Source organism: Pongo pygmaeus, chromosome 1 (genome assembly GCF_028885625.2).
Source record: "Pongo pygmaeus isolate AG05252 chromosome 1, NHGRI_mPonPyg2-v2.0_pri, whole genome shotgun sequence".
Lineage (NCBI taxonomy): Eukaryota > Metazoa > Chordata > Mammalia > Primates > Hominidae > Pongo > Pongo pygmaeus.
Window position 1 is genome coordinate 194,634,129 of NC_072373.2, and position 21,469 is coordinate 194,655,597.

General features: G+C 54.4%; 4 protein-coding genes across 19 annotated transcripts in view; 2 read left to right on the forward strand and 2 right to left on the reverse strand.

Annotated features, from left to right (window-relative positions):
* Positions 1–4,520, forward strand: part of COL8A2 (collagen type VIII alpha 2 chain) — a 31,292-nt gene extending 26,772 nt beyond the window's left edge. For all 3 annotated transcript variants that reach the window (XM_054495956.2, XM_063665878.1, XM_063665881.1), the window contains one exon: positions 288–4,520. In XM_054495956.2, coding sequence (XP_054351931.2) covers positions 288–2,206 — 1,919 coding nt within the window. In that variant the 3' untranslated portion in view covers positions 2,207–4,520. The remainder of the gene's footprint in view (positions 1–287) is intronic.
* A 1,304-nt stretch (positions 4,521–5,824) lies between these two features.
* On the reverse strand, positions 5,825–11,043 carry ADPRS (ADP-ribosylserine hydrolase). Of its 2 annotated transcripts, none has more exons than XM_054496009.2 (6): positions 10,617–11,043; positions 8,420–8,516; positions 7,935–8,142; positions 7,666–7,850; positions 7,237–7,337; positions 5,825–6,660 (listed from the first exon to the last, which is right to left on the reverse strand). In XM_054496009.2, the coding sequence occupies exons 1-6, from the start codon at positions 10,825–10,827 to the stop codon at positions 6,368–6,370; spliced, it is 1,095 nt and encodes a 364-aa protein (XP_054351984.1). In that variant the 5' UTR covers positions 10,828–11,043; the 3' UTR covers positions 5,825–6,367. The 2 variants fall into 2 exon arrangements, with proteins under 2 accessions (XP_054351984.1, XP_063521958.1); XM_063665888.1 differs by having other exon boundaries at positions 9,748–10,628.
* A 417-nt stretch (positions 11,044–11,460) lies between these two features.
* Positions 11,461–15,725, reverse strand: TEKT2 (tektin 2). 4 transcript variants are annotated; one of them, XM_054495967.2, is made up of 10 exons: positions 15,599–15,725; positions 14,731–14,938; positions 14,520–14,645; positions 13,782–13,987; positions 12,888–13,031; positions 12,690–12,804; positions 12,424–12,531; positions 12,153–12,296; positions 11,928–12,007; positions 11,461–11,762 (listed from the first exon to the last, which is right to left on the reverse strand). In XM_054495967.2, the coding sequence occupies exons 2-10, from the start codon at positions 14,884–14,886 to the stop codon at positions 11,549–11,551; spliced, it is 1,293 nt and encodes a 430-aa protein (XP_054351942.1). In that variant the 5' UTR covers positions 14,887–14,938; positions 15,599–15,725; the 3' UTR covers positions 11,461–11,548. The 4 variants fall into 4 exon arrangements, with proteins under 4 accessions (XP_054351942.1, XP_054351962.1, XP_054351973.1 ...); XM_054495987.2 differs by having other exon boundaries at positions 15,480–15,695; XM_054495998.2 differs by having other exon boundaries at positions 15,281–15,689.
* On the forward strand, positions 15,689–19,747 carry LOC129040994 (magnesium transporter protein 1-like). 10 transcript variants are annotated; one of them, XR_008503756.2, is made up of 4 exons: positions 15,689–15,816; positions 16,855–16,978; positions 17,362–17,538; positions 18,306–19,739. XR_008503756.2 is itself a non-coding variant. In XM_054496023.1 (3 exons), exon 3 carries the CDS (start codon positions 18,495–18,497, stop codon positions 19,497–19,499), a length of 1,005 nt encoding a protein of 334 aa, XP_054351998.1. In that variant the 5' UTR covers positions 15,739–15,816; positions 16,858–16,978; positions 18,306–18,494; the 3' UTR covers positions 19,500–19,745. The 10 variants fall into 10 exon arrangements, 2 of the variants coding, with proteins under 2 accessions (XP_054351998.1, XP_054352007.1); XR_008503757.2 differs by having other exon boundaries at positions 15,739–15,816; positions 16,858–16,978; positions 17,332–17,538; positions 18,306–19,747; XR_008503755.1 differs by having other exon boundaries at positions 15,739–15,816; positions 16,858–16,978; positions 18,306–19,745.
* The last annotated feature ends 1,722 nt before the right edge of the window (positions 19,748–21,469 follow it).

Consider the following 21,469-nt stretch of genomic DNA (forward strand, 5'->3'; position numbering starts at 1 on the left):
CACTCCACCTTCAGGTCATGCAGGGGTGAGGGGTGAGAATCAGCCAGGCTCATGGAGGAGGCCCAGCCTAGGTAGGTTGGGTGTTAGGAGCCCTTGAGGAGGACACCCTGTTGCCCCCAAGATGGCCCCTGGACCACCCCCAAACCCCGTCTTCCATGATAGCAGGGAGGGGCAGCCCCATTCTTCCTCTCCCGTGTACCTCATACTGGAATGGAGGAACGGGTAGATGGGGTACCCCTGTCCCCACAGTTCTGGCCCCTGACTGCCCTCTTCTCTTTCTTTCTCAGAAATGCCTCTACCACTGCTGCCGATGGACCTGAAGGGAGAGCCCGGCCCCCCCGGGAAGCCCGGGCCTCGGGGTCCCCCTGGCCCCCCTGGCTTCCCAGGAAAACCAGGCACAGGAAAGCCAGGACTCCATGGGCAGCCTGGCCCTGCTGGCCCCCCTGGCTTCTCTCGGATGGGCAAGGCTGGTCCCCCAGGGCTCCCTGGCAAGGTCGGGCCACCAGGGCAGCCAGGGCTTCGGGGGGAGCCAGGAATACGAGGGGACCAGGGCCTCCGGGGGCCCCCAGGACCCCCTGGCCTCCCGGGCCCCTCAGGCATTACTATCCCTGGAAAACCAGGTGCCCAGGGGGTGCCAGGGCCCCCTGGATTCCAGGGGGAACCAGGGCCTCAGGGGGAGCCTGGGCCCCCAGGTGATCGAGGCCTCAAGGGGGATAATGGAGTCGGCCAGCCCGGGCTGCCTGGGGCCCCAGGGCAGGGGGGTGCCCCCGGCCCCCCCGGCCTCCCTGGTCCAGCTGGCTTAGGCAAACCCGGTTTGGATGGGCTTCCTGGGGCCCCAGGAGACAAGGGTGAGTCTGGGCCTCCTGGAGTTCCAGGCCCCAGGGGGGAGCCAGGAGCTGTGGGCCCAAAAGGACCCCCTGGAGTAGATGGTGTGGGAGTCCCAGGGGCAGCAGGGTTGCCAGGACCACAGGGCCCATCAGGGGCCAAAGGGGAGCCAGGGACCCGGGGCCCCCCTGGGCTGATAGGCCCCACTGGCTATGGGATGCCAGGACTGCCAGGCCCCAAGGGGGACAGGGGCCCAGCTGGAGTCCCAGGACTCTTGGGGGACAGGGGTGAGCCAGGGGAGGATGGGGAGCCAGGGGAGCAGGGCCCACAGGGTCTTGGGGGTCCCCCTGGACTTCCTGGGTCTGCAGGGCTTCCTGGCAGACGTGGGCCCCCTGGGCCTAAGGGTGAGGCAGGGCCTGGAGGACCCCCAGGAGTGCCTGGCATTCGAGGTGACCAGGGTCCTAGTGGCCTGGCTGGGAAACCAGGAGTCCCAGGTGAGAGGGGACTTCCTGGGGCCCATGGACCCCCTGGACCAACTGGGCCCAAGGGTGAGCCGGGTTTCACGGGTCGCCCTGGAGGACCAGGGGTGGCAGGAGCCCTGGGGCAGAAAGGTGACTTGGGGCTCCCTGGGCAGCCTGGACTGAGGGGTCCCTCAGGAATCCCAGGACTCCAGGGTCCAGCTGGCCCTATTGGGCCCCAAGGCCTGCCAGGCCTGAAGGGTGAACCAGGCCTGCCAGGGCCCCCTGGAGAGGGGAGAGCAGGGGAACCTGGCACGGCTGGGCCCACGGGGCCCCCAGGGGTCCCTGGCTCCCCCGGAATCACGGGCCCTCCCGGGCCTCCCGGGCCCCCAGGACCCCCTGGTGCCCCTGGGGCCTTCGATGAGACTGGCATCGCAGGCTTGCACCTGCCCAACGGCGGTGTGGAGGGTGCCGTGCTGGGCAAGGGGGGCAAGCCACAGTTTGGGCTGGGCGAGCTGTCTGCCCATGCCACACCTGCCTTCACTGCAGTGCTCACCTCGCCCTTCCCCGCCTCGGGCATGCCCGTGAAATTTGACCGGACTCTCTACAATGGCCACAGCGGCTACAACCCAGCCACTGGCATCTTCACCTGCCCTGTGGGCGGCGTCTACTACTTTGCTTACCATGTGCACGTCAAGGGCACCAATGTGTGGGTGGCCCTGTACAAGAACAACGTGCCGGCCACCTATACCTACGATGAGTACAAGAAGGGCTACCTGGACCAGGCATCTGGCGGGGCCGTGCTCCAGCTGCGGCCCAACGACCAGGTCTGGGTGCAGATGCCATCGGACCAGGCCAACGGCCTCTACTCCACAGAGTACATCCACTCCTCCTTTTCAGGATTCTTGCTCTGCCCCACATAACCCGCGGGGGGCCCTGCTGCCCTGGCCTCCTCCTCTTTAGTGGTAGAGCGACCTTTTCAATTACAAAGAACCTCCCGGAAAAAAAAAAAAACAAAAGCTGAACAGAGGCGGCCGTGGCCTTGGCCCGAGGAGACTAACTTGCTTTCTCCCTGCATGCAGGCTGAGATTGTTTCTGGAAGGGGCTGGCCTGAGTTTCTTTCCCCCAAATGTCTGTGCAGTGTCAGGGTTGCACCCCATGGGCCCTGGGGCACACAGCCCAGCCCCTTGTGAGTCCTGGCCTCTGCTGGGCCCTGAAGGAGCTGAGAGGGAGCTCTACTCCCCACCCCGCCACGTGGGGAGACAGCCCTTCCCACCGGCTCCCTGATGGCACCTGCTGGAGGAATGGGGCACAGCATCCCTCATAGACCTTGGCTGGGGCTCCTCCAGCTCCCCCGGGACCTCCAGCATATGACAGTGGACTAAGGACTGTGGGGTTTTCCTCCAAGGGAAAGGGAGAAGAGGGGACCATCGAGGTGGCGAGTGTGGACACCCTGCCAGGACTGCAGCTCCCATGGTGATGCTGTGGCATCAGACATGTCCATGGTGGGTACAGTGCCTGTTGCCCTGGGAAAGGGCAACCCCCTTTCACAGTGGCAGCCATGGGGAAGGCAGTTTGTGAGGGCTTGGGGCACAGACCTGGGGCAGGAGGCAGCTCTTCACATTCATCCCCGTCTCTCCTGGGCTGCCCCCGCCAGCTCTGGCTGTTTAGTTTGAGGGCAGCACAGAGGCCCCTGGGACACCTACAGGCCAGAAAGATCAACCTCTGTGAAGTGTCTAGAAGTATCTAGTGCAGATGATGGTGGAGGCAGAATTGACCATCAGCAAACATGAGCACTCTTCCCTTTCTCCCCTTCCACCTGCTGCGGGCCGGGCTGGTTTTCTCAATACAAAATTGTAAGAGGATCCTTGCCAGGTATCCCCAAGGCAGAGCCCCTCTCGTTTGGCCCTCTGAACAAGGTGAACGCGAGCTGGGGGATGAAGACGGCTCCCACTTCCTTTTCCTTAATAAGAACCATATGGTGGGTGTATGTGTGTATGAGAGGGGTTCATCTGTGGGGGCTTCCTCTCCTTCCACCCTCTGGTTCCAATTTCCTGTTCTAAGCAGGACTAGGGCCCAGGAGGCTAAGGCTGGGAGAGAAAGGGTGCCATCAGGTCCCTTTGGAATGAGTTGGCTCTGGACGTTTCTGCCATTTTCCCCGATCAGAGCTCCTCTGCAGGAAACAGGCAGGATGCCCCTCCCAACCCCTCAGTCCCTAGTTCAAGCTGAGTGGATAAGGCTGAGATGAGTGCTGGGAGTGGTGGACATTCCTGCCCGTGCAAAGATGGCCACTTTCCCCGCAGCTGCAGGGCCTCGCGCTCGGCCCTTGCCAGGCCAGCCCCACTCCCTTTACCAAGTGTGAACTGGGATCATTCGCTCTGTGATCTTGTTGCACTGCTCCAAGTCTGGCCGTGTCCAGGCGGTCCATGTTGAAAATGGAGGATGGCTGCTGACTTCTGACTGGCTGAGCAGTGGGTTCCTTCAGGCTCCTTGCCAACCCTCCTCCCCTGCCCACAACTTCTCCAAACAAAACAGGCTGTTTACTCACTTCTTCAAAAGGAGAAATGAAAACCCAAATCTGCCCAAGTGACACTTGAAAAGGTTTTGGCTGGGGTTCCTGGTGGATTTCTTACTACCTAACGCCTAAGGAAACCAACTAAGTACTCTCAAACCATACCTAGTGGGGGTTCTTTGCTCAACCTCTTCTTCCCTAGGTCAAAGCCACTATCATCTGATGTGTTAGGGATGGGTTCTGACTGGCAGAAATTAATCAGCTCCCAATGGGAGCCCACGGAACTAAGTAGGGTCCCAAGAAAAAAAATGGGAGCTATTTCACAGAGCTGAGCTTCTGCCAAATTTCATTCCTCAAACCTTTCAGGAGGGGTGGTTGGCGTTTCTAAAATGTTTATGGGATTTGAGTTGCAGGTGTCCACTTAACTGACTAGCTTTGATAAACAATGTCAGATTTTAACTATGAAAACGACATTACCTTGTGCATTTTTATATTGATTCCTATTTTTTTTTAAGATTAAAGTTTAAATGTTTTCCACTAGTCATTTCACTTCTAACTTGGTATAGGAAGCTTAGCTCTCTACATACCTATCATGTGCCCTGTATCACAGAACATTCAGGAAAAATGCACTCGGGAATCAAAGAAAATGGCACTTCTTTTTGAAAAGACAAGCAACCATGTTAACTGTATTGACACATCCTCAATAAAACCTGTTGTATAAAACAGCACTGTGCTGAAACTGATACTGACGCAGAGGTATCTCAAGCCTCTGGGTTCTGTAAGGCATCCAGGAAGCTCTCTGGGGCTCGTGTGCCTGCTCTTAAGGATCATGCACGCCTCACCAGCTCCCTAACCTGGATTTCTGTCACCACCACATCACAAATGCCTGATGCTAGTAAGCTGCTGAGGCCATGCGCCAGGCAAATGCCAGGAGGCATTTTAAGAAACCAAAGGCAGGTAGTGGCTGGAGCTGGCGGCAATGGCTCAATCTTTACTGGAATATTCCTGCAAGCTCTCAGGGCTAGTGGAGCATGATAGCTGGCTCAGTAGTCCGAGGGCCAAGTTTCAACATCTGATACAAATTATGAATAAAATCATGAATCTTTGCTCCTAAGGGCCGGGCTAGTGTCAGGCCCAGTGCTGAAGACAGGCTGGGGGAGCTGTCCTGGGCGGAAAGCACCTGCTCACAGCCTGCCATGCTCAGCCACGAAATATCTGTCCCTGGCGCTGGGGCTCTGGGTGGCAGACCTGAAGCAATCCGTGTTTTGAAGAGTCAGCCTGGCCAGAACCCTATCTTCACTAAAACAGATCTGCCCGACAGTGCTGAAACCGCAGGGCAGCTGCAGACTGCGCATGCTTGGCTAGCCACTAAGGCTGGATGCTCAGAGAATGTCCCTGGAGTTTGAGGGGAGGCATCTTCCCCCTTTCAATTTTCCTTTCTTCAGAATGGATGCTAGTCTCAGATACTTAGGAACCGATGTGGGAGGATCGCCTGTGCAATAGAGTGAGACCCCATCTCTAAAAACATGCTGTGTAAAACTTCCTTGCAGGGAAACGCTTTTGATTGGTCCCAAGATACAGGAGGAGGCACACGGCACTCAGTCCACCCGGGGCCCCTGTGATGGTGCTCTCCCCACCCAAAGGTTGGTAGTCTGATGATAGCAGGGCCCTCTGGATCCTTCTACAGGGTTCCTGTTCCTGGCCCAGCTGGGCCTAGCTCCTGTTTGGGGAAGTCAGGCTCTGAGAACAGAAAAATCTGGCTTGTTCCTACCCACTGCCTCTGGCAAAGCACTCGGCCCAGCAGCCTGGGCCACTTTGAGTGATCTCTAACAGGAAAAGCCACCAGACCATACCTGCTGTGCCCTTCCTGGCTGAACACACAGCCAGCTGGAGTGCCTGGCAACACAGCAGCTCATGGCCTTGGGGCCCCAGCTTCTACGACAGTGCAGCGCAGACAAAGGCACTAGTCTTCAGAGATCAGGCTGGCAGGGGAGAATCCATTCAGGGCAGGAGAAACAAGAAACAGTAGTGAGATTTACCAAAAACTGTTTATTGCGACTTCCACTGGAAGCTGTTAATAAGCCACATGGCAGCCAAGAGCCAGGTGTGGCCTAGATCAGCTGGATGCAACTGCCTGTCCCTTCATCCACACAACCTGCTGCTCGGGGACCCTGCTAGGATGCGCTTGCTGGCAAACTGGCTAAAACCCAACAGGGAGAAATGATGCTGCTGCTCATCATTTCCACCTCCCCACATCCCATGTCCAAGACAATACAGGAAAATGCCACAAGTACCCCTCCAAAATAAACCCGCCTGGGTCTGTCTGTCCTACTGAGGAGCCAGGAGTGTCCTACGGCTCTGCAGCAAACCAGAGACCCAGCACCAGTGAGGCACCGGTCCCCTGCTCACTGTTCCAGTGACCTCCCCTGAAGAGACCCCAGCCTCACCGGTGTACTCAGTCAGCTCCACAATGCAGGAAAAGTGGGGAGCCACACTCAAGGAAGGTCAGGGTTTCTGATTGGAGCTGTAGTTGGTCCCAGGGGACCTGGCAGAGCCCCAACAGCTGCAGCCCTCATAAACTCTTCTGGAACACACGGTGCAGGCTTTGGGCCAGGATGTCTGTCTCCTCGTAGCCTTCACAGCTTTGCTGCCAGCTCTCTGGCACCTGATCCATCCCATAGTAGGCACCAGCAATGGCCCCAGCCATGGTGGCAATGGTGTCTGTGTCCCCACCAAGTGAGATGGAATAGATGAGAGTCCTTTGGAGGCTATTGAAGGCAGAAGGGATCTCAGGGTCCGGCTCCATGCAGCGCAGGAAGCAGTAGATGGCAGTGGGTACCGACTCAAAGGCAGCAATGCCATTCCCTGTGGGGAAGCCAGGTTAGAGGGGCTCCATGCATCCCCAGGCCTCCTACCATTTGACACAAGTCAGCACTCTCGGCTTCAAGCAGGCTGTGACTAAGATCTCAGGCTCTACAGTTAGACCACCTGGGCTCAAATCCTGGCTCCACCACATACTGGCTGCGTGACTGGGAGAGTTACCTAGGGGACCGCTAAGCTTCCTGCTCCCAGATTCAACTCCTTAAGCAGACAGGGAGTAACGTTAGCAACTCTCTGACAGGGCTGTTGTGAGGATGAAGCGAGATCGTGTCTGTGAAGCATTCTGCACAGCGCCCAGTACAGATGCTAGACAAATAAAATCCATTATCAACATTTTTACAACTAGTGGCCAGCTGCCATTTCTGGGGACAGTGATCCACAAGGCTGAGGGTGCTGTAGCTTCAGAGCAAGAAGCACTGAGCTCAACCCTGCCATTGACTCTGTGTGTCACAGCAGCCCAGGGTACAATGTGACGGCAGGCATGACTCCATGCTCCCCTGAGCCCAAGACCGACCCTGAAGGACGACAGAGGGAGAGACAATCCCAGGCAGACCCACTCACCTAGCTCAGACACCACTTCCTCCCTGGTCACCGATGCCTGGTCTAGAAGCTCTCCAATCTTCTTCAGGCGGCTGGAGTACGGACGCTCCTCCATGCCCAACCTGTGGTTTGGGGGAGATTTCAGGGAGGTCAGAGCTAGCAGGGTGGTGGCGCGGGCAGGGGAGAGGGCTGCATGTGAGAACGAGCAGGGATGTGGTCAGGCTGCCAGCCAGGCACAGGTGCCCTGACAAGAGGTGGGACAGGGCTGCGGTGAGCAGGTCGTTTTGTTCTCTGGGACCCTGAGAGCCTTGAAACATAGACAAGATAAACGGACTTCTGCCATGCCTCCCTAGGGTCTGCAATTAAGGAAGGTTTACAGTTTGCGGCAATGCCAGAGGCCCCCTGGATCACCCACATACCCACACCACACACCTCCAGCACCATACTCACTCCCTGGCATCCAAGACAGACTGGGCATCACCCTCCAGATCCTCCATGTGGCCCAGGAGTTGCTTGAGAAAGTGCTCGCTGGAAGACTCGCCCTGCAAGGCCAGGTGCACAGCCAGGGCCTGCAGGATGGCGCCATTGTAACCCAGGGAGGAGGCGTGTGTCAGCTGGGCCGAGAGCCGGGCAAACTAGGGAGGAGGAAACCTGCTGTCACAGAAACCCTGCTGCGGAAGAGGGAAGGGACAGCCCAGAAGCCAGCCCGCCCTGAATACCTTCTGCACATCCTGGACACTGCTATAGGCCAGGGAGATGCCAGCCACCCGCATGGCACCTCCATTGCCATAGGAGCCTTTCCCGTTAAACTGGGCCCGGGCAGGCTCAAAGACATCGCGACATTTGGGGTTCAGGAGCTTCTTGAAGACAGTGACTACTCCAGCACCATAGCCCCTGTCAGGGTCTTTCTTGTACTCCTGAGCAAATCTAGGGGACAGAAGGGGAGACAGAATTGGGATTTATAAGATGCCTCTAAGGGTTGGGAGAGAAGAAATCGAGGCTGGTTTGGAAAAAGAGAAAGCCTCGGGGGCCTAAGAAGCCTGCACCAGCAGTGCTGCTGTTGTAGCTTGGGAAGCTGTGCCAGCCAGACACAGGCTCCTGTGGAGGGTTGGGGGCGCGGACATGCACAGATGTCATTCCTCTGGTCAAGGGGTGCAATAACTTTCTCACCTGGTTTGCCTCAGCCCAGGACCATCCCCCTCACCTGTGAGCCATGTCCACCTCGTCAAAGGCCTCCTTGGCTAGCAGGGACTGCACCAGGGCCCTGGCCATGGCTGTGTCATCTGTGTAGTACAAGGCTTCTGTGGGGAGAGGAGGGAGGATGAGAGCCTCCTGCTCACCTTTGTTTTTTTTTGTTTTTTTTTTTTGCTTTTTTTGGAGACAGAGTCTCGCTCTGTTGCCCAGACTGGAGTGCACTGGTGCAATCATGGCTCACTGCAGTCTTGAACTCCTGGGCTCAAGCTATCCTTCTGCCTCAGCCTCTCAAGTAGCTGGGACTACAGGCATGCATCATCACACCCAGCTACTTTTATTTTTTTGTAGAGACAGGGTCTCACTCTGTTGTCCAGACTGGTCTTGAATTCCTGGGCTCAAGCAATCCTCCTGCCTTGGCCTCCCAAAGAGCTGGGATTAAAGGCATGAGCCACTGTGCCTGGCCCTGCTCACCTTTTATTTTAGTTTATATTATTTTTTTGGTACAGGGTCTCACTCTGTTGCCTAGGCTGCAGTGCAGTGGTACGACCATGGCTTACTCCATCTCGACCTCCCAGGCTCAAGGAGCCTCTTGCCCCAGCCTCTCGAGTAGCTGTGACTACAGGTGCACACCACCATGCCTGGCTTTTTTTTTTTTTTTGTAGAGACGTAGTTTCATCCTGTTGCCAGGCTGTCTCAAACTCTTGGGCTCAAGTGGCCTCTCCCAAAGCGCTGGGATTACAGTTGTGGCTACGGCGCCCAGCCTCTACTCATGTTTTAGAGTTACCACATCTAAAATGACCTCAAGTCAGTTTCTCACTCCCATTCACTTTCATGGGCCTGGGAAGCCTTAGGATCTCAGCATTGGGATTTTCAGCAATTCTTTATTCCAAGTCAGTCCTGCTGCTATTTTATGTATTTATTTCTTATCAGCCTACATCATGCTTTGATCTGCTGATTTCTGAAAGAAAACTTCCATCCCCTTGTGGCTGCCATCCTTGCAGCTCCAGTCTTTTTGTTTTTTTCTTTTTTATAGACAGGATCTTGCCATGTTGCCCAGGCTAGTCTCGAACTCCTGGACTTAAGCAATGATCCTTCCACCTCAGTCTCCGGGGTAGCTGGGATTACAGGTGTGTGCCACCATACCCAGATTGAAAATGATGGTTTCTGGATCCAGATTTCCCCCTACTTCACTTCTCTGTAGCACACCACCAGTGACCAGTGTCTTCATCTTGAAATTCTTTTCCTAGGTTTCGTTGATAGCCACTCCTGCTTCTCCTCCTATCAAACTCTTTCCTTCCCTAGTCCCCTTCCCTCCCTCCCTCCCTCCCTCTTAATTACCGGTGTTCTCCAGGGTTCTGACCATGGCCCTTTCTTCTTACTGTGCTACCTGCTCTCCAAGAAGATTCACCTTCTCTGCTTGACCTCACACCTGCTACCTGAGCCGGGATCTGAGCGCACAAGGGAAGGGAAGTTAGTTTTACAGGCGAGACAGCGCATGCAAACGCCTGGCCTAGAGGAATCATGGTGTGAGGAACTAAAGAGCAGAAAGCAAGGCCAAGGTTGGCGAAAGACGAAACTGCAGACGTGTGGGAGGGCCGGACCACGTCGGACACGGTAAGGAATGTGGCTCTGTACTAAGGGTAATGGGAAATCACAGCAGGGTTTTAGGCGGGGGAGGATGCGATTAGAGTCAGGCTTCCAAAGCACGCCTTGCGGGGTGGAGAACGGGCTGGTGGTATACTGACTCTAGAGAACCGGGAAAAACAGGTCAAGTCGGCAAGGGTGGACAGACAGTCCCCGGCTTAGGATGGTTCAACTTAAGTTTTTTTCGGCTGATAACGCTGATACGCATTCATAGGCTCCTCGACGTCCGATGGGGCTGCGTCCAGATAAAACGGTCGTCTAAGCTGAAAGCGCACTTTCCACTTCAGGTATTTTCAACTTACGATGGGTTTATCCACACCCTGCACGGTTGAGGCCCTGGTGCTGCCACGCGCCGACCACGGGATGTTCGGGGCCAGACGTCTAAGGCCGGAGATCGCACTGGCCACTCGCTGACTTCAAGCTGTCTGCGGGTCATCCGGCTCTGGCCCCGGTGCCCTCGGCAGCCTCATCCCCGCGCACCCCCGACCCGTCGCCCCCGGAGGCTCCGCGCCCCTTCCGCCTCCCTCCAGCACGGCCTCTGACTTGCGCTCGGCCCCGCCCACCTGTCCGCTCACTCCCGGGCGTTCCGGGGTCCGGCTCCAGGCTCTGGACGTGACGCAGGACTGACGTCAGGTCGACGGTGTCGTGGGCCTCGTAGAAGGAGCCCACGCAGTCCCCGAGCAGCGCGCCAGCCAGGCAGCCTCGGAAGCGCGAGAGGGAGCGGGCCGCGCCAGCCCCTCCACCAGCCGCTGCCGCCATCGCCGCTGCCGCCATCCGCGCGCAGACTGCTCGCCACTTCCAGTGCCACCCTCGCAGCTTCACTACTCCCGGCCCGCAGCGCTCCCCGGGGCCTAGAATCTCCGCTCCGCCGCCAGGCCCACAGCGCCGCCCAGCGGCCCGGAGTCGCGGCGCCGCGCAGTTCCCGCCAGCCTGTGCTTTGAGTCCCGGTTCTTTCCGCTCCTCACCACTGGGCTAACTGGGTGGGAAGGCCACTATGGGGTCCCCGGGGGATGGGCACTGAGCCAGACCATTGGATCACTGCAGGCCACACTGCCTTCCGCAGGCGAGCAACCCTAACTCCGCACCCCTAGCCGGCCCTCCCCACCGAGGCCGGGACCACCCCCAAGCCCTCCCACCGGGCCCTTGCCCTCTGTGGGCCTCCCTTAAGCATCAGGAGGGCGGACCAGGGGCCAACTGGGACACAGCCAGGTAGAGGCCGCGCTGCTGGAGCCCAGGAGTGCTGACCCAAGCCCAGAGAGGGGTGCCCTGAGGGGAGGGAAAGAACTGGATTTGGTACATGGAGTTCGGGGGAATGGTGTTCCCCATCTTTGCTCCTCCATAGACGGGAGGGTGTCCAAGAACCGTCTCCCTGCTGGCTACATACAGTGGGGCAGAGAACAGCCGGCCTGAGATCCTCTGCATTTATTCCATTCATTCTCTCCTCCCCGCTTCCATTGCCCACCCAACCCTGCCCTCCTCCTGCAGTCCTCCAAGGCTAGGCCAGCTCCAGCTGGCAGCTTTTGAGTGGACTCAGGGTGCGATTTGTGGTGCGTGTGAAGGTGTCCACCTCAGGCACGAACTTCTCAGCAGGCACAGTCAGCTTGCGCCGTGTGTCCATGCACTTGGTATCCAGCAGCATGGAGTTGGCCTTGCAGGCAATGTCAGCCTGCAGCCGGGCCAGGTGCTTGTACAGGGCGTCCAGTGCGTCCCTAGGGAAGGACATGGACAACCCCACAGTCCCCATGAGACTGAGAGGCCTGGGCTGCGTGCACAGCCTTCAGTCAGGAAGACAGCCCCAGGGAGCCAGCAGGCAGCAAGAGGCCCCATTGGTGGGCAGCGTCTCACTGCTCCTTCCGCCCACTCTCCAGACCTACTGTGCTTGTGCCAGCTTCTGCTTCAGGGCAGCGATGGTTGCCTCTAGCTGGTGAACCTCGTTGGTGAGGCCGTACTGTGCCTGGAGGCAGAGGGGTTGGGAGTTCCAAGTCAGCCACACTGTCCTTTACCTGAGTGCTGCCCCGTGACAGCAGCACCCTTGCTCCATCAGGAATATGAGAAAACCTTGGCTAGGGGCCCCGTGCCCCGCTGGGACACCCTCTCACCTGGTCTCGGCAGAGTTCCACGTTGGGCCGGTAGGTTCTGGCCTCTAGCCGGGTATGGGACAGCTTCAGGCTCAGGAGCTTTGTGCGCAGATCCTCCTCCAGGTGCCGGATGTCCTCCTGCAGCTCAGCGATCTCCTCCAAGGTCTGCAGGGGACAGAGTGACTGGTTTCCACCTGCTGGACTCACGTGCACGCCTGGTCCAGTGCCTCCTGGTGGGGGCATGCGGCTCCTCATCCCACAGCAGGAAGTCCAGGCCCCGGGAGACGCTCACATTCTTCTCTTGCCACTTGAGCTCACTGTACACTTTCTCCATCTCCCGCAGCCGCTTCCTGAAGGCAAATTCCGTTGCAACTCTCTGGGCTTCAAGCTCGTTGTTGGTCTGAAGGAGAAAACACAGGGCAAGGGGAGGGTCTACACTCAGGGCTGCCTGAGGATATTACTCAAGCGAGGGGCAGGGGGCCACATGCACAGCAGGGAACAGAAGATAAGGGCTGAGCGCACACTGGGACCATCCATTAGCTGTGGGTGGCCCGTCACCTCAGCAATAGTTAGAGCAATGGCCTCCCTCAGCTCTGTGGCTGCCTTCATCTCAGCCTCCGCTCGGTTCTTGTTGAACTGACTGAAGTCATCCCACTGCTGGAGTGTGGTGGAGCTGCAGGTGGCAGGGAAAATGGGGGTCATGAGGGTGTGGCCTGGGAGGGGAGGAGAAGAGACTGGCTGAAACACTCTTCTTACCCATCAGGGACACGTGTGGGGTCAACCTTCAGCGAGATGTTTGGGGATCTGAGGTTGAGAGAGAGACAGCCTCTGTCGATCTCTAGTGTCTCCATTTTGCCTCGATGGTCGGAGTTGAGCTGCTGTCGGACTTCCTGCAAGAGGCTGGGGAAAGCGCAGACTCCATCAGGACCATCCCCTAAGGGCCAGAGGCAGGCCTCACCGTACTAAGGAGACACCACAGGAAGAGGAGGCTGGGGTGACCCTTCCCAGCAGAAGACAATGGAGCTTCAGCCGCTGAGACCAAGAGCAGCACAGCTGGATGAAAATGCTGCCCCCACACGCCCCACACACTGTAGGATAAAAATGCTGCCCCCATGCGCCCTACACACTGTAGGATAAAAATGCTGCCCCCATGCGCCCTACACACCCACAGGATGAAAATCGGATGAAAATGCTGCCCCCACGCGCCCTACACACCCACAGGATGAAAATCGGATGAAAATGCTGCCCCCACGCGCCCTACACACCCACAGGATGAAAATCGGATGAAAATGCTGACCCCTATGAGCCCTGCACACCTGCGGGGCACACGGATGTAGCTGCACTCACAAAGGCTCATACACACACACTCACAGGAGCTACTCAGGGGTGGTGGCAAACGGGTGTCACCTCTCATGCTTCCAATCAGTGGATACCGGCTGCCCAGGGCAGGGTCGTGAGAAGTATTCTGAGCCCATGTCCAGGCAGTGGGAAAAGTGCTACAATTGATTAGTGGTTTCTGTCACAGGCACCAGAGGGCCAAAATGTAGCACGAGAGCCAGTTGCTTCTCATCCACAATACGTGTGTTCCACATTGAAGGCACATAGCCTCCAGGGGCCCATGAACATGCGAACAACCTGCCTCTCCCTTACCAGAGCTGCTCGAAGGCCTGGCTGACCTTCTGTTGCAAGGCCTTCTTGGTGGCCTCGATGACCTCCACCTCTTTATACAGCTCATCCTCCACAGGGTCCTTCACCACATCAATGTCTCGCCGGCTTTCCCGCAGGGTCAGGCACTCAATGGCCACGTCCAGAGGCAGGTTCTTGGCCTGCAGGTTTTGCTCTGCTGACTCCTTCATCTAGAAAAGAGGGTGGGACCAGGCACAGTGGCTCACGTCTGTAATCCCAGCACTTTGGGAGGCTGAGTCGGGTGGATCAATTGAGGTCAGGAGTTCGAGAACAGCCTGGCCAAAATGGTGAAACCCCGTCTCTACTAAAAATACAAAAATTAGCTGGGAATGATGGCGCACGCCTGTAGTCCCAGCTACTTTACTCAGGAGGCTGAGGCAGGAGAGTCGCTTGAGCCCAGGAGGCGGAGGTTGCAGTGAGCTGCGATCGCACCACTGCACTCCAGCCTGGGCAACAGATCCAGACGCTGTCTCAAAAAAAAAAAAAAGAAAGAAAGAAAAAAAAAGGAAAAGAAAAGAGGGGGCAGGGGTGCTGGTGGAGCCATCCATGGGGAAATAGTGCTTGTCCCCACTTTATCGGGGGCCAGTGACTCGGATGGACATGCCACTCATGACCCCCCCATCAAGGGCTTCCCAACCCAGCTGTGGGGAAGGAGGGGAGGTTTTGGCAGCAGCCCCCAGGCACCCAGTCCTGGCTCCCTGCCTGTGTCAGGGTGTCGATTTCGGCATCTAAATCTGTCAGACACTTGTCCAGCATCTCCTTCCACCGGTTGACAGTATCAATCCTCTCCACCAGTCGAGTCCTGTTGTCATGTTCATCCCAAATGGTCTGAGAGAGACAGGGCCAAATAAAGAGGGTGTCAAGGGGTTGGGGGCTATCCCTTTGCCCACCCAGCTGAGTTCCTGTCCCCAACCTGGTTGTTGGTCTCGTTGCGGAGCACCCGGGCCTCCTGGCGGATCTGATGGGAAGCATCTCGCTGCAGCTGGGCATTGGTGGATAGCAGGTAGCTGTTAGTGTGCCAGTCGGGCAGCTGGAAGCGCTGACTTGGCTTGACGCTCAGCGTGGCCATGGCACAGAAACCAGAAGGGTCAGAAACTCGTAGGTCTGTTCACAGACACCACCTGCAGAGGGAAAACACAGCTGCGGGAGACCTTTCAGGAGACCGTCTCCTGGATCACACGCTCCCTGCGCAGGACTTGTTCCTGTCCATTTTGCTCCGAGCCCCGTCCTGCTGGAAGCCTGCTTGGAGACAGCCCTTGCTTTACTCAACTTTGTGTGAGGCATTAACTAAGTTTCCCTCACTCCTTTCCCCGGGCGGACACAAACCCCTGGAACTTGCAGGTCCTGGAGCAGGTAAAAAGGAATAATGGAGTCCCGGAAGCCTCGAAGTGTGTGTGAAGTGCCAAATGCCTGGGGGGTAGGAGGATGGCAGAAAAAAATAGCCCTTAATGCTTTTTCCACACCTGACCCCAGCCAACCATGCCTTGTTGATCTTCCTTTCCTTTCTTCCCCAGGCTGCGGGCCAGTCCCCGTGGGGGATCTAAGGGCAGGAGCCCTGTTCTCTCTCCAGGGACGCGTGCCTGTTGGCACTGGGGAGCTGGGGGGCGGCCCCCTCCTCGTCTGGTAGCCGCCACGCCCTCCCGCCCCTCCGCCCTCGCCTACTGTTGGAGGGGGAGGCCGGACGGGGAGGGCCCCGTGGGAGGAGCTGGGGTCAGTCCGGTTCCCCGCCGAACCCCTTTCTTCCCCTCCGCAGGATGATCGCCTTTGGTTTAGATCAGTACCCCGGTCCGGCGCGGAGGAAGGGGGAGCCCCCGCTTCCCTAGCTCCCTTAGCTCCTTTCCCGCTTCGCTCTCCGCGCCCCCCGCTCTGAGCGCCAGTGTTTGGCACCACCGGTTGCTAGGCAACCACCCCTCCCCCCCCCCCCCCGCGGCCAACGCGGCCTGCGCGCTTCGCTTGGCAACCGCGGCGGCGGCGGGCGGCGTCCCCGGAGGCCTTTAGGGTAGGCGAGGGGCGGCCGGCAGAGCCTGGGAGAGGTGGGGGGCATCAGGGCAGCGCTTTCACTTGATTTACAAATTAAATGAACATTTGTTGTCTTTTCAGACAGGGTCTCGCTCTGTCGCCCAGGCTGGAGTGCTGTGGCTCAGTCTCGGCTCACTGCAGCCTGAACCTCCCGGGGTGAAGCGATTCTCCCACCTCAGCCTCCCGAGTTAGCAGGGACCACAGGCGCGTGCCACCACACCTGGCTAAATTAAAAAAAAAAATTTAGTAGAGACAGGGTTTCACCATGTTGCCCGGGCTGGTCTCAAACTCCTGGCCTCAGGCGATCCACCCATCACAGCCTCCCAAAGTGCTGGGATTACAGATGTGAGCCACTGTCCCGGCTTAAATAATTTTATTTTGATAAAGGTATGCATAGACATGATAGAAAATGCGAAACCAGGCGCAGGGTCTCACGCTTGTAATCCCAGCTACTCCAGAGGCCCAGGCGGGAGGACCGCTTGAGGCTAGGAGTTCAAGGTCAGCCTCAGAAACATAGTAGTTGCCAGCAAACAAACAGTACATAGAAAAAGTAGGCTGGGCGCAGCGACTCAGGCCTGCGATCCCAGCACTTTGGGAGGCCGAGACCAGGTGGATCGCTTGAGTCCAGGAGTTGGAGACCAGCCTGGGCAACATGGCGAAACCCCATCTCTACAAAAAATACGAAATTTGGCCAGGCACGGTGGCTCACGCCTGTAATCCCAGCACTTTGGCAGGCTGAGGCAGGTGGATCACCTGAGGTCAGGAGTTCGAGACCAGCCTGGCCAATGTGGTTAAAACCCTGTTTCTACTAAAAATACAAAAATTAGCCGGGTGTGGTGGCAGGTGCCTGTAATCCCAGCTACTTGGGAGGCTGAGGCAGGAGAATCACTTGAGCCTGGAGGCAGAGGTTGCAGTGAGCTGAGATCGTGCCACTGCACTCCAGCCTGGGTAACAGAGTGAGACTCCGTCTCAAAAAATAGATTAATTAATTAAAATTAAAATCAGGTGCACTCCCCAGCAGGTCCCCTCCAGCAATGGATGGATATTCTGTCTTGCCCGACAACTTTGCCCATCTTGAAGGTCAGACAAGGAATGATCAAGGGATGATAATCATGTTTGGAGAGAGCACAGCCCTGAGAGAGGTAACTGGGGCATGAGAAGCAATGCTCTGGTGGCGCACGCCTATAATCCCAGCTACTCGGGAGGCTGAGGCAGGAGAATTACTTGACCCTGGCAGGCGGAGGTTGCAGTGAGCTGATATCATGCCCCTGAACTCCAGCCTGGGGAACAGAACGAGACTCTGTCTCAAAAAACAAAACAAAACAAAACACAAAAAACCAGAGAAGCAATGCTCAATATTCAACCATTTCTTTAAAAAAAGAGAGAAGGGAAAAAAAATCATGTGTGTCTTATTGTCTAGTACTGTATTGTCTAGTACTGCCTAGTACTTCTAGGGGTTGGAAAAATATTAACATTTAATCTTCACAACTAATAGGTGAGGTGGGCATTGTCCCCACTTTCTTAGGTAACAAAAGAGACACACTGCTAAAAAGCAGGGAGGGAAACCCAGGCGTTCTGGCCTCACCCAGAGGACACTCTGCTGTGCTCCACACTGCCTCTCGTGGGGTGCTGGGATAGAGAGGAAGACAGATGTGTAGGCCTGGTCCTGTTCTGAGGGCTCTGCTGAACCGGATACTATGAGGTGGGTACTGTTACCATCTTCACTTTACAGACAGGGAGACTGAGGCACAGGCCCGTGAGGACGTGCCCGGGTTACATCACTAACAAGTGGTACAGCCTGAATTGAAACCCAGGCAGTTGGGCCCAGGGGAAAGAAGTCCCAGAAGGGTCCTTCAGTTGTAAAACGTCATTGGGGGATGGGAAGAACAGTAGAGAACCAAGGGCTTGATAGGCAATTTGGGGATGGGAAGAACAGTAGAGAACCAAGGGCTTGATAGGCAATTTGGGGATGAGGTTGGCTTTTGAGCAGTTTTTGAGCAGTTTGAGGTGTTCACAGTGGATCCAGCTGCTGCCCAGCAGGCATTCGGGTTGTTTTTGTTTTGTTTTGTTTTATTTGTTGTTTTTTTTTTTTTTTGACAGAGTCTTACTCTGTTGCCCAGGCTGGAGTGCAGTGGCACGATCTTGGCTCACTGCAACCTCCCCTTCCCGGGTTCAAGTGATTCTCCTGCCTCAGCCTCCCGAGTAGCTGGGACTACAGGCATGCGCCATCACACCTGGCTAATTTTTATATTTTTAGTAGAGACGGGGTTTCACCATGTTGGCCAGGCTGGTCTCAAACTCCTGACCTCAGGTGATCTGCCCAGCTTGGCCTCCCAAAGTACTGGGATTACAGGCGTGAGCCACCGTGCCAGGCCTGATTTGTTAATTGCAAGTCTGTCATTCAGCAGGACTGAAGCCAGAACACTATTTCCCAAACTCCCTTCATTACAGAGTATTTTTTTTCCACAGATTATTTTGTAAACTCTAATATATGACTTGTAAACTGGACATGAACAAGAATTTGTGATATAGCCTCTTTACCAGGATTGAAGAAGACAGAAAGAAAAAAATCTTGGACAAATTAATTGCAGGAAGAAATGATCAAATTTTGGCTTACATATTTTGCAACAGTGGTATAACACAAAGAAGTAAGCAAATATGGCAGAAGTGTGGTGCCTTTGGCGTCTACTTTTGACCGTAGTGGTGGCCCTGTTATTCGTGGCTCCCGGGGTTCCTACACATCCTTCCCGATGGAAGAAGGTGTTGGCCAAAAAGGTCAGCCAGCTGATGGATTGGACCAAGAAAGACAGAGTGATGAGAATGAGTGACACCATGTTCTATCATTTTGTATTAGATGCACCAAAAAACTATTCTGTTATTGTGATGCTTACTGCTCTCCACGAGTTCAGTTCATGTGTAATGTGCAAAGGTGCTGCTGAAGAATTTCAGATCTTGGCAAATTCCTATCAACGCCCTGGTGCATTCACCACAAAGGTATTTTTTGCAATGGTGGATTATGATGAAAGCCCTGAGGTCTTTGAAGCGCTCCAGGTAATGTCAGTTCCGAGTTTCTTCCACTTTTCTGCCCAATGGAAATTTACAACAGATGACATTTATAATTTGAGAGGAAGGGATATTGTTGCTGACCAAATAGCTGAATGGGTAGCAGAAAGAACACATGTTAGCGTCAGAATCAGACAGCCTACAAATTATCATGGTCTCCTCAAGCCGGGGATACTTTTGGCTCTCATTGGTGGACTTGGGTATTTCTTGAAATGGAATAGGAAATCTATTTCTTGCAGAATTTTGTGCGAAGTTTTAACTCTGTGCTTTGTGATTGTGATGACGTCTGGTCAAATGTGGACTTATATAAGAGGAGAACCGTATGTCCAAAGGGACCCTCACACAGGACATAAACATTATATCAGTAAATTTAGTCAGGCTCAGTTTGCAGCAGAAACATTCATTATTTCCCTGTTTAATATGTGTGTTAGCCTGGGAATGGTGCTGTTAGACAAGGCTGCCACCTCTACGATGACCATCATAAAGAGAAAGATGATGTGTCTGGCTGGTATGTGTCTTGTTGCCATATTCTTCAGTTGGCTGCTTGCCCTCTTTAGATTTAAAGTACCTGACTATCCATACAGCTTTGTCTGGGATTAAAAAGGATCCTACAGACATAGACAATGAAGCAAGAAATTTGAAAAAAAAAAAAAAAAAAGTGAAGCTGAAAAATGCAAACTCATAGCTTTTTAAAGTAATTGAGATTTCACCAAAAGAGACCATAAGTGCTTTAAGTGCTTTCAAAATCTGTCAAGTATTATAGTATGTATCTTCTCTGTTCTTAATTTTTCTTCCCGAGTGTTACAGATTACCTCAAGTCCAATTATTAAAATCTTTAGAGAGTACAACTTTCATCGAATCGGAACAATGTTTTACAATGTTTAAAAGTACCTTAGTTAATATTAATATTTGGTCAGCTGATCTTATTCTAATATGAAAAATAATCTTTTTTCTTTTGTGTTTTTTTTTTTTAAGAGATGGAGTCTCACTCTGTTGCCCAGGCTGGAGTGCAGTGGTGCGATCTCGGCTCACTGCAAGCTCCGCCTCCCGGGTTCATGCCATTCTCCTGCCTCAGCCTCCTGAGCCCCTGGGACTACAGGCGCCCACCACCATGCCCGGATAATTTTTTGTATTTTTAGTAGAAATGCGGTTTCACCGTGTTAGCCAGGATGGTCTTGATCTCCTGACCTCATGATCCGCCCGCCTCGGCCTCCCAAAGTGCTGGGACTACACGCGTGTGCCACTACGCCCGGCTACTTTTTTGTATTTTTAGTAAGGATGAGGTTTTGCCATGTTGGCCAGGCTGGTCTTGAACTCCTGATCTCAAGCGATCCACCCCTCTTGACCTCCCAAAGTGCTGGGATTACAGGCATGAGCCACAGTGCCCGGCCGAAAAATAATATCTTGACAAGGTATTCCCACACCTGGCCACCGAAGATAATTATTATCCCTCTATGGCAGTGTACATTTGCAGTCTGTTTTGTGGGTGGAGAGAGCAGTTGTATTATCTTGTCCCCTGAAGTTTAGATACCTATGTTTAGAGTACACTTCCAAAGCTCAGAGGCAAATATATACTTCTTAGTACTACTACATATCCGTCTCTCCTATTGGAATACACTAGTATGTTTCTTTTTTTTTTTTTTTTTTACTGTTTTTTTCTTTTACCATGCTTTTTTTTTTTTTCCTTTTTCTTAAGACGGAGTTTCACTCTGTCCCCCAGGCTGGAGTGCAGTGAGTGGCATGATCTCGGCTCACTGCAACCTCCACCTCCCAGGTTCAAGTGATTCTCCCACCTCAGCTTCCCAAGTAGCTGGCATTACAGGCGCACACCACCAAGCCCAGCTAATTTTTGTATTTTTAGTAGAGATGGGGTTTCGCCATGTTGGCCCGGCTGGTGTTGAACTCCTGACCTCAGGTGATCCGCCCGCCTCAGCCTCCCAAAGTGCTGGGATTACAGGCGTGAGCCACTGCGCGTGGCCCTTTTACTATGCTTCCTGATAGTTGTAGAAATTACAAACCAGTTAAACACCAGATTACAATTTATCTTTGATTATTAACTACCTTTTATCTGGAAAGATTTCAGATATGTTATCTTTCCTTATTTTTCTTTCATGGGGCCAATCTTTAACAAAATAGTATTTCCTATTTCTGTGTTTTGTTGACTTGAGGTTGTTTTCCATTTACTTTAAATCTAAGAGAAAAATAGGTATAAAGACAGTTGAGAAGATAAATAATAATTTCATTCACCCATTCTATTTAGGAGCCTGCTAAAATATCAAGTCATTTCCAAAATGCAGAAATACAAAACTGAACACCCTAATAGTATTTTTGTAATTTTAGTAAAATCTGTTCCATTTCAGCCTTTCTTTCCTCTTAGTGGAAAAACAAGGTACAAATTTAAAGACGTTTTCCCCCTTTGTCCTCCTTCTGTCATACGTAAAGTCCTAAACATCTTACTAACATACTTGGCAAATTATAGCAAAGATTTAAGTGGAAGATTTTTTTGTTGTTATTTATTTATTGAGATAGAGTCTTGCTCTGTGGCCCAGCCTGGAGTGCAGCGGTGTGAT

What these genes read in the sequence shown, in the direction of transcription:
- ADPRS (XM_054496009.2), bottom strand. Translation starts at nt 10,827, where the DNA reads ATGGCGGCAGCGGCGATGGCGGCAGCGGCTGGTGGAGGGGCTGGCGCG. An exon ending in GTGTCCAGGATGTGCAGAAG is followed by an intron (nt 7,851 to 7,934) that starts GTATTCAGGGCG and finishes CCTCCTCCCTAG; the next exon opens with TTTGCCCGGCTCTCGGCCCA. An exon ending in GGAAGTGGTGTCTGAGCTAG is followed by an intron (nt 6,661 to 7,236) that starts GTGAGTGGGTCT and finishes GCTTCCCCACAG; the next exon opens with GGAATGGCATTGCTGCCTTT.
- TEKT2 (XM_054495967.2), bottom strand. Translation starts at nt 14,886, where the DNA reads ATGGCCACGCTGAGCGTCAAGCCAAGTCAGCGCTTCCAGCTGCCCGAC. An exon ending in GCAACGAGACCAACAACCAG is followed by an intron (nt 14,646 to 14,730) that starts GTTGGGGACAGG and finishes TGTCTCTCTCAG; the next exon opens with ACCATTTGGGATGAACATGA. An exon ending in AAATCGACACCCTGACACAG is followed by an intron (nt 13,988 to 14,519) that starts GCAGGGAGCCAG and finishes CCTCTTTTCTAG; the next exon opens with ATGAAGGAGTCAGCAGAGCA.
- LOC129040994 (XM_054496023.1), top strand. Translation starts at nt 18,495, where the DNA reads ATGGCAGAAGTGTGGTGCCTTTGGCGTCTACTTTTGACCGTAGTGGTG.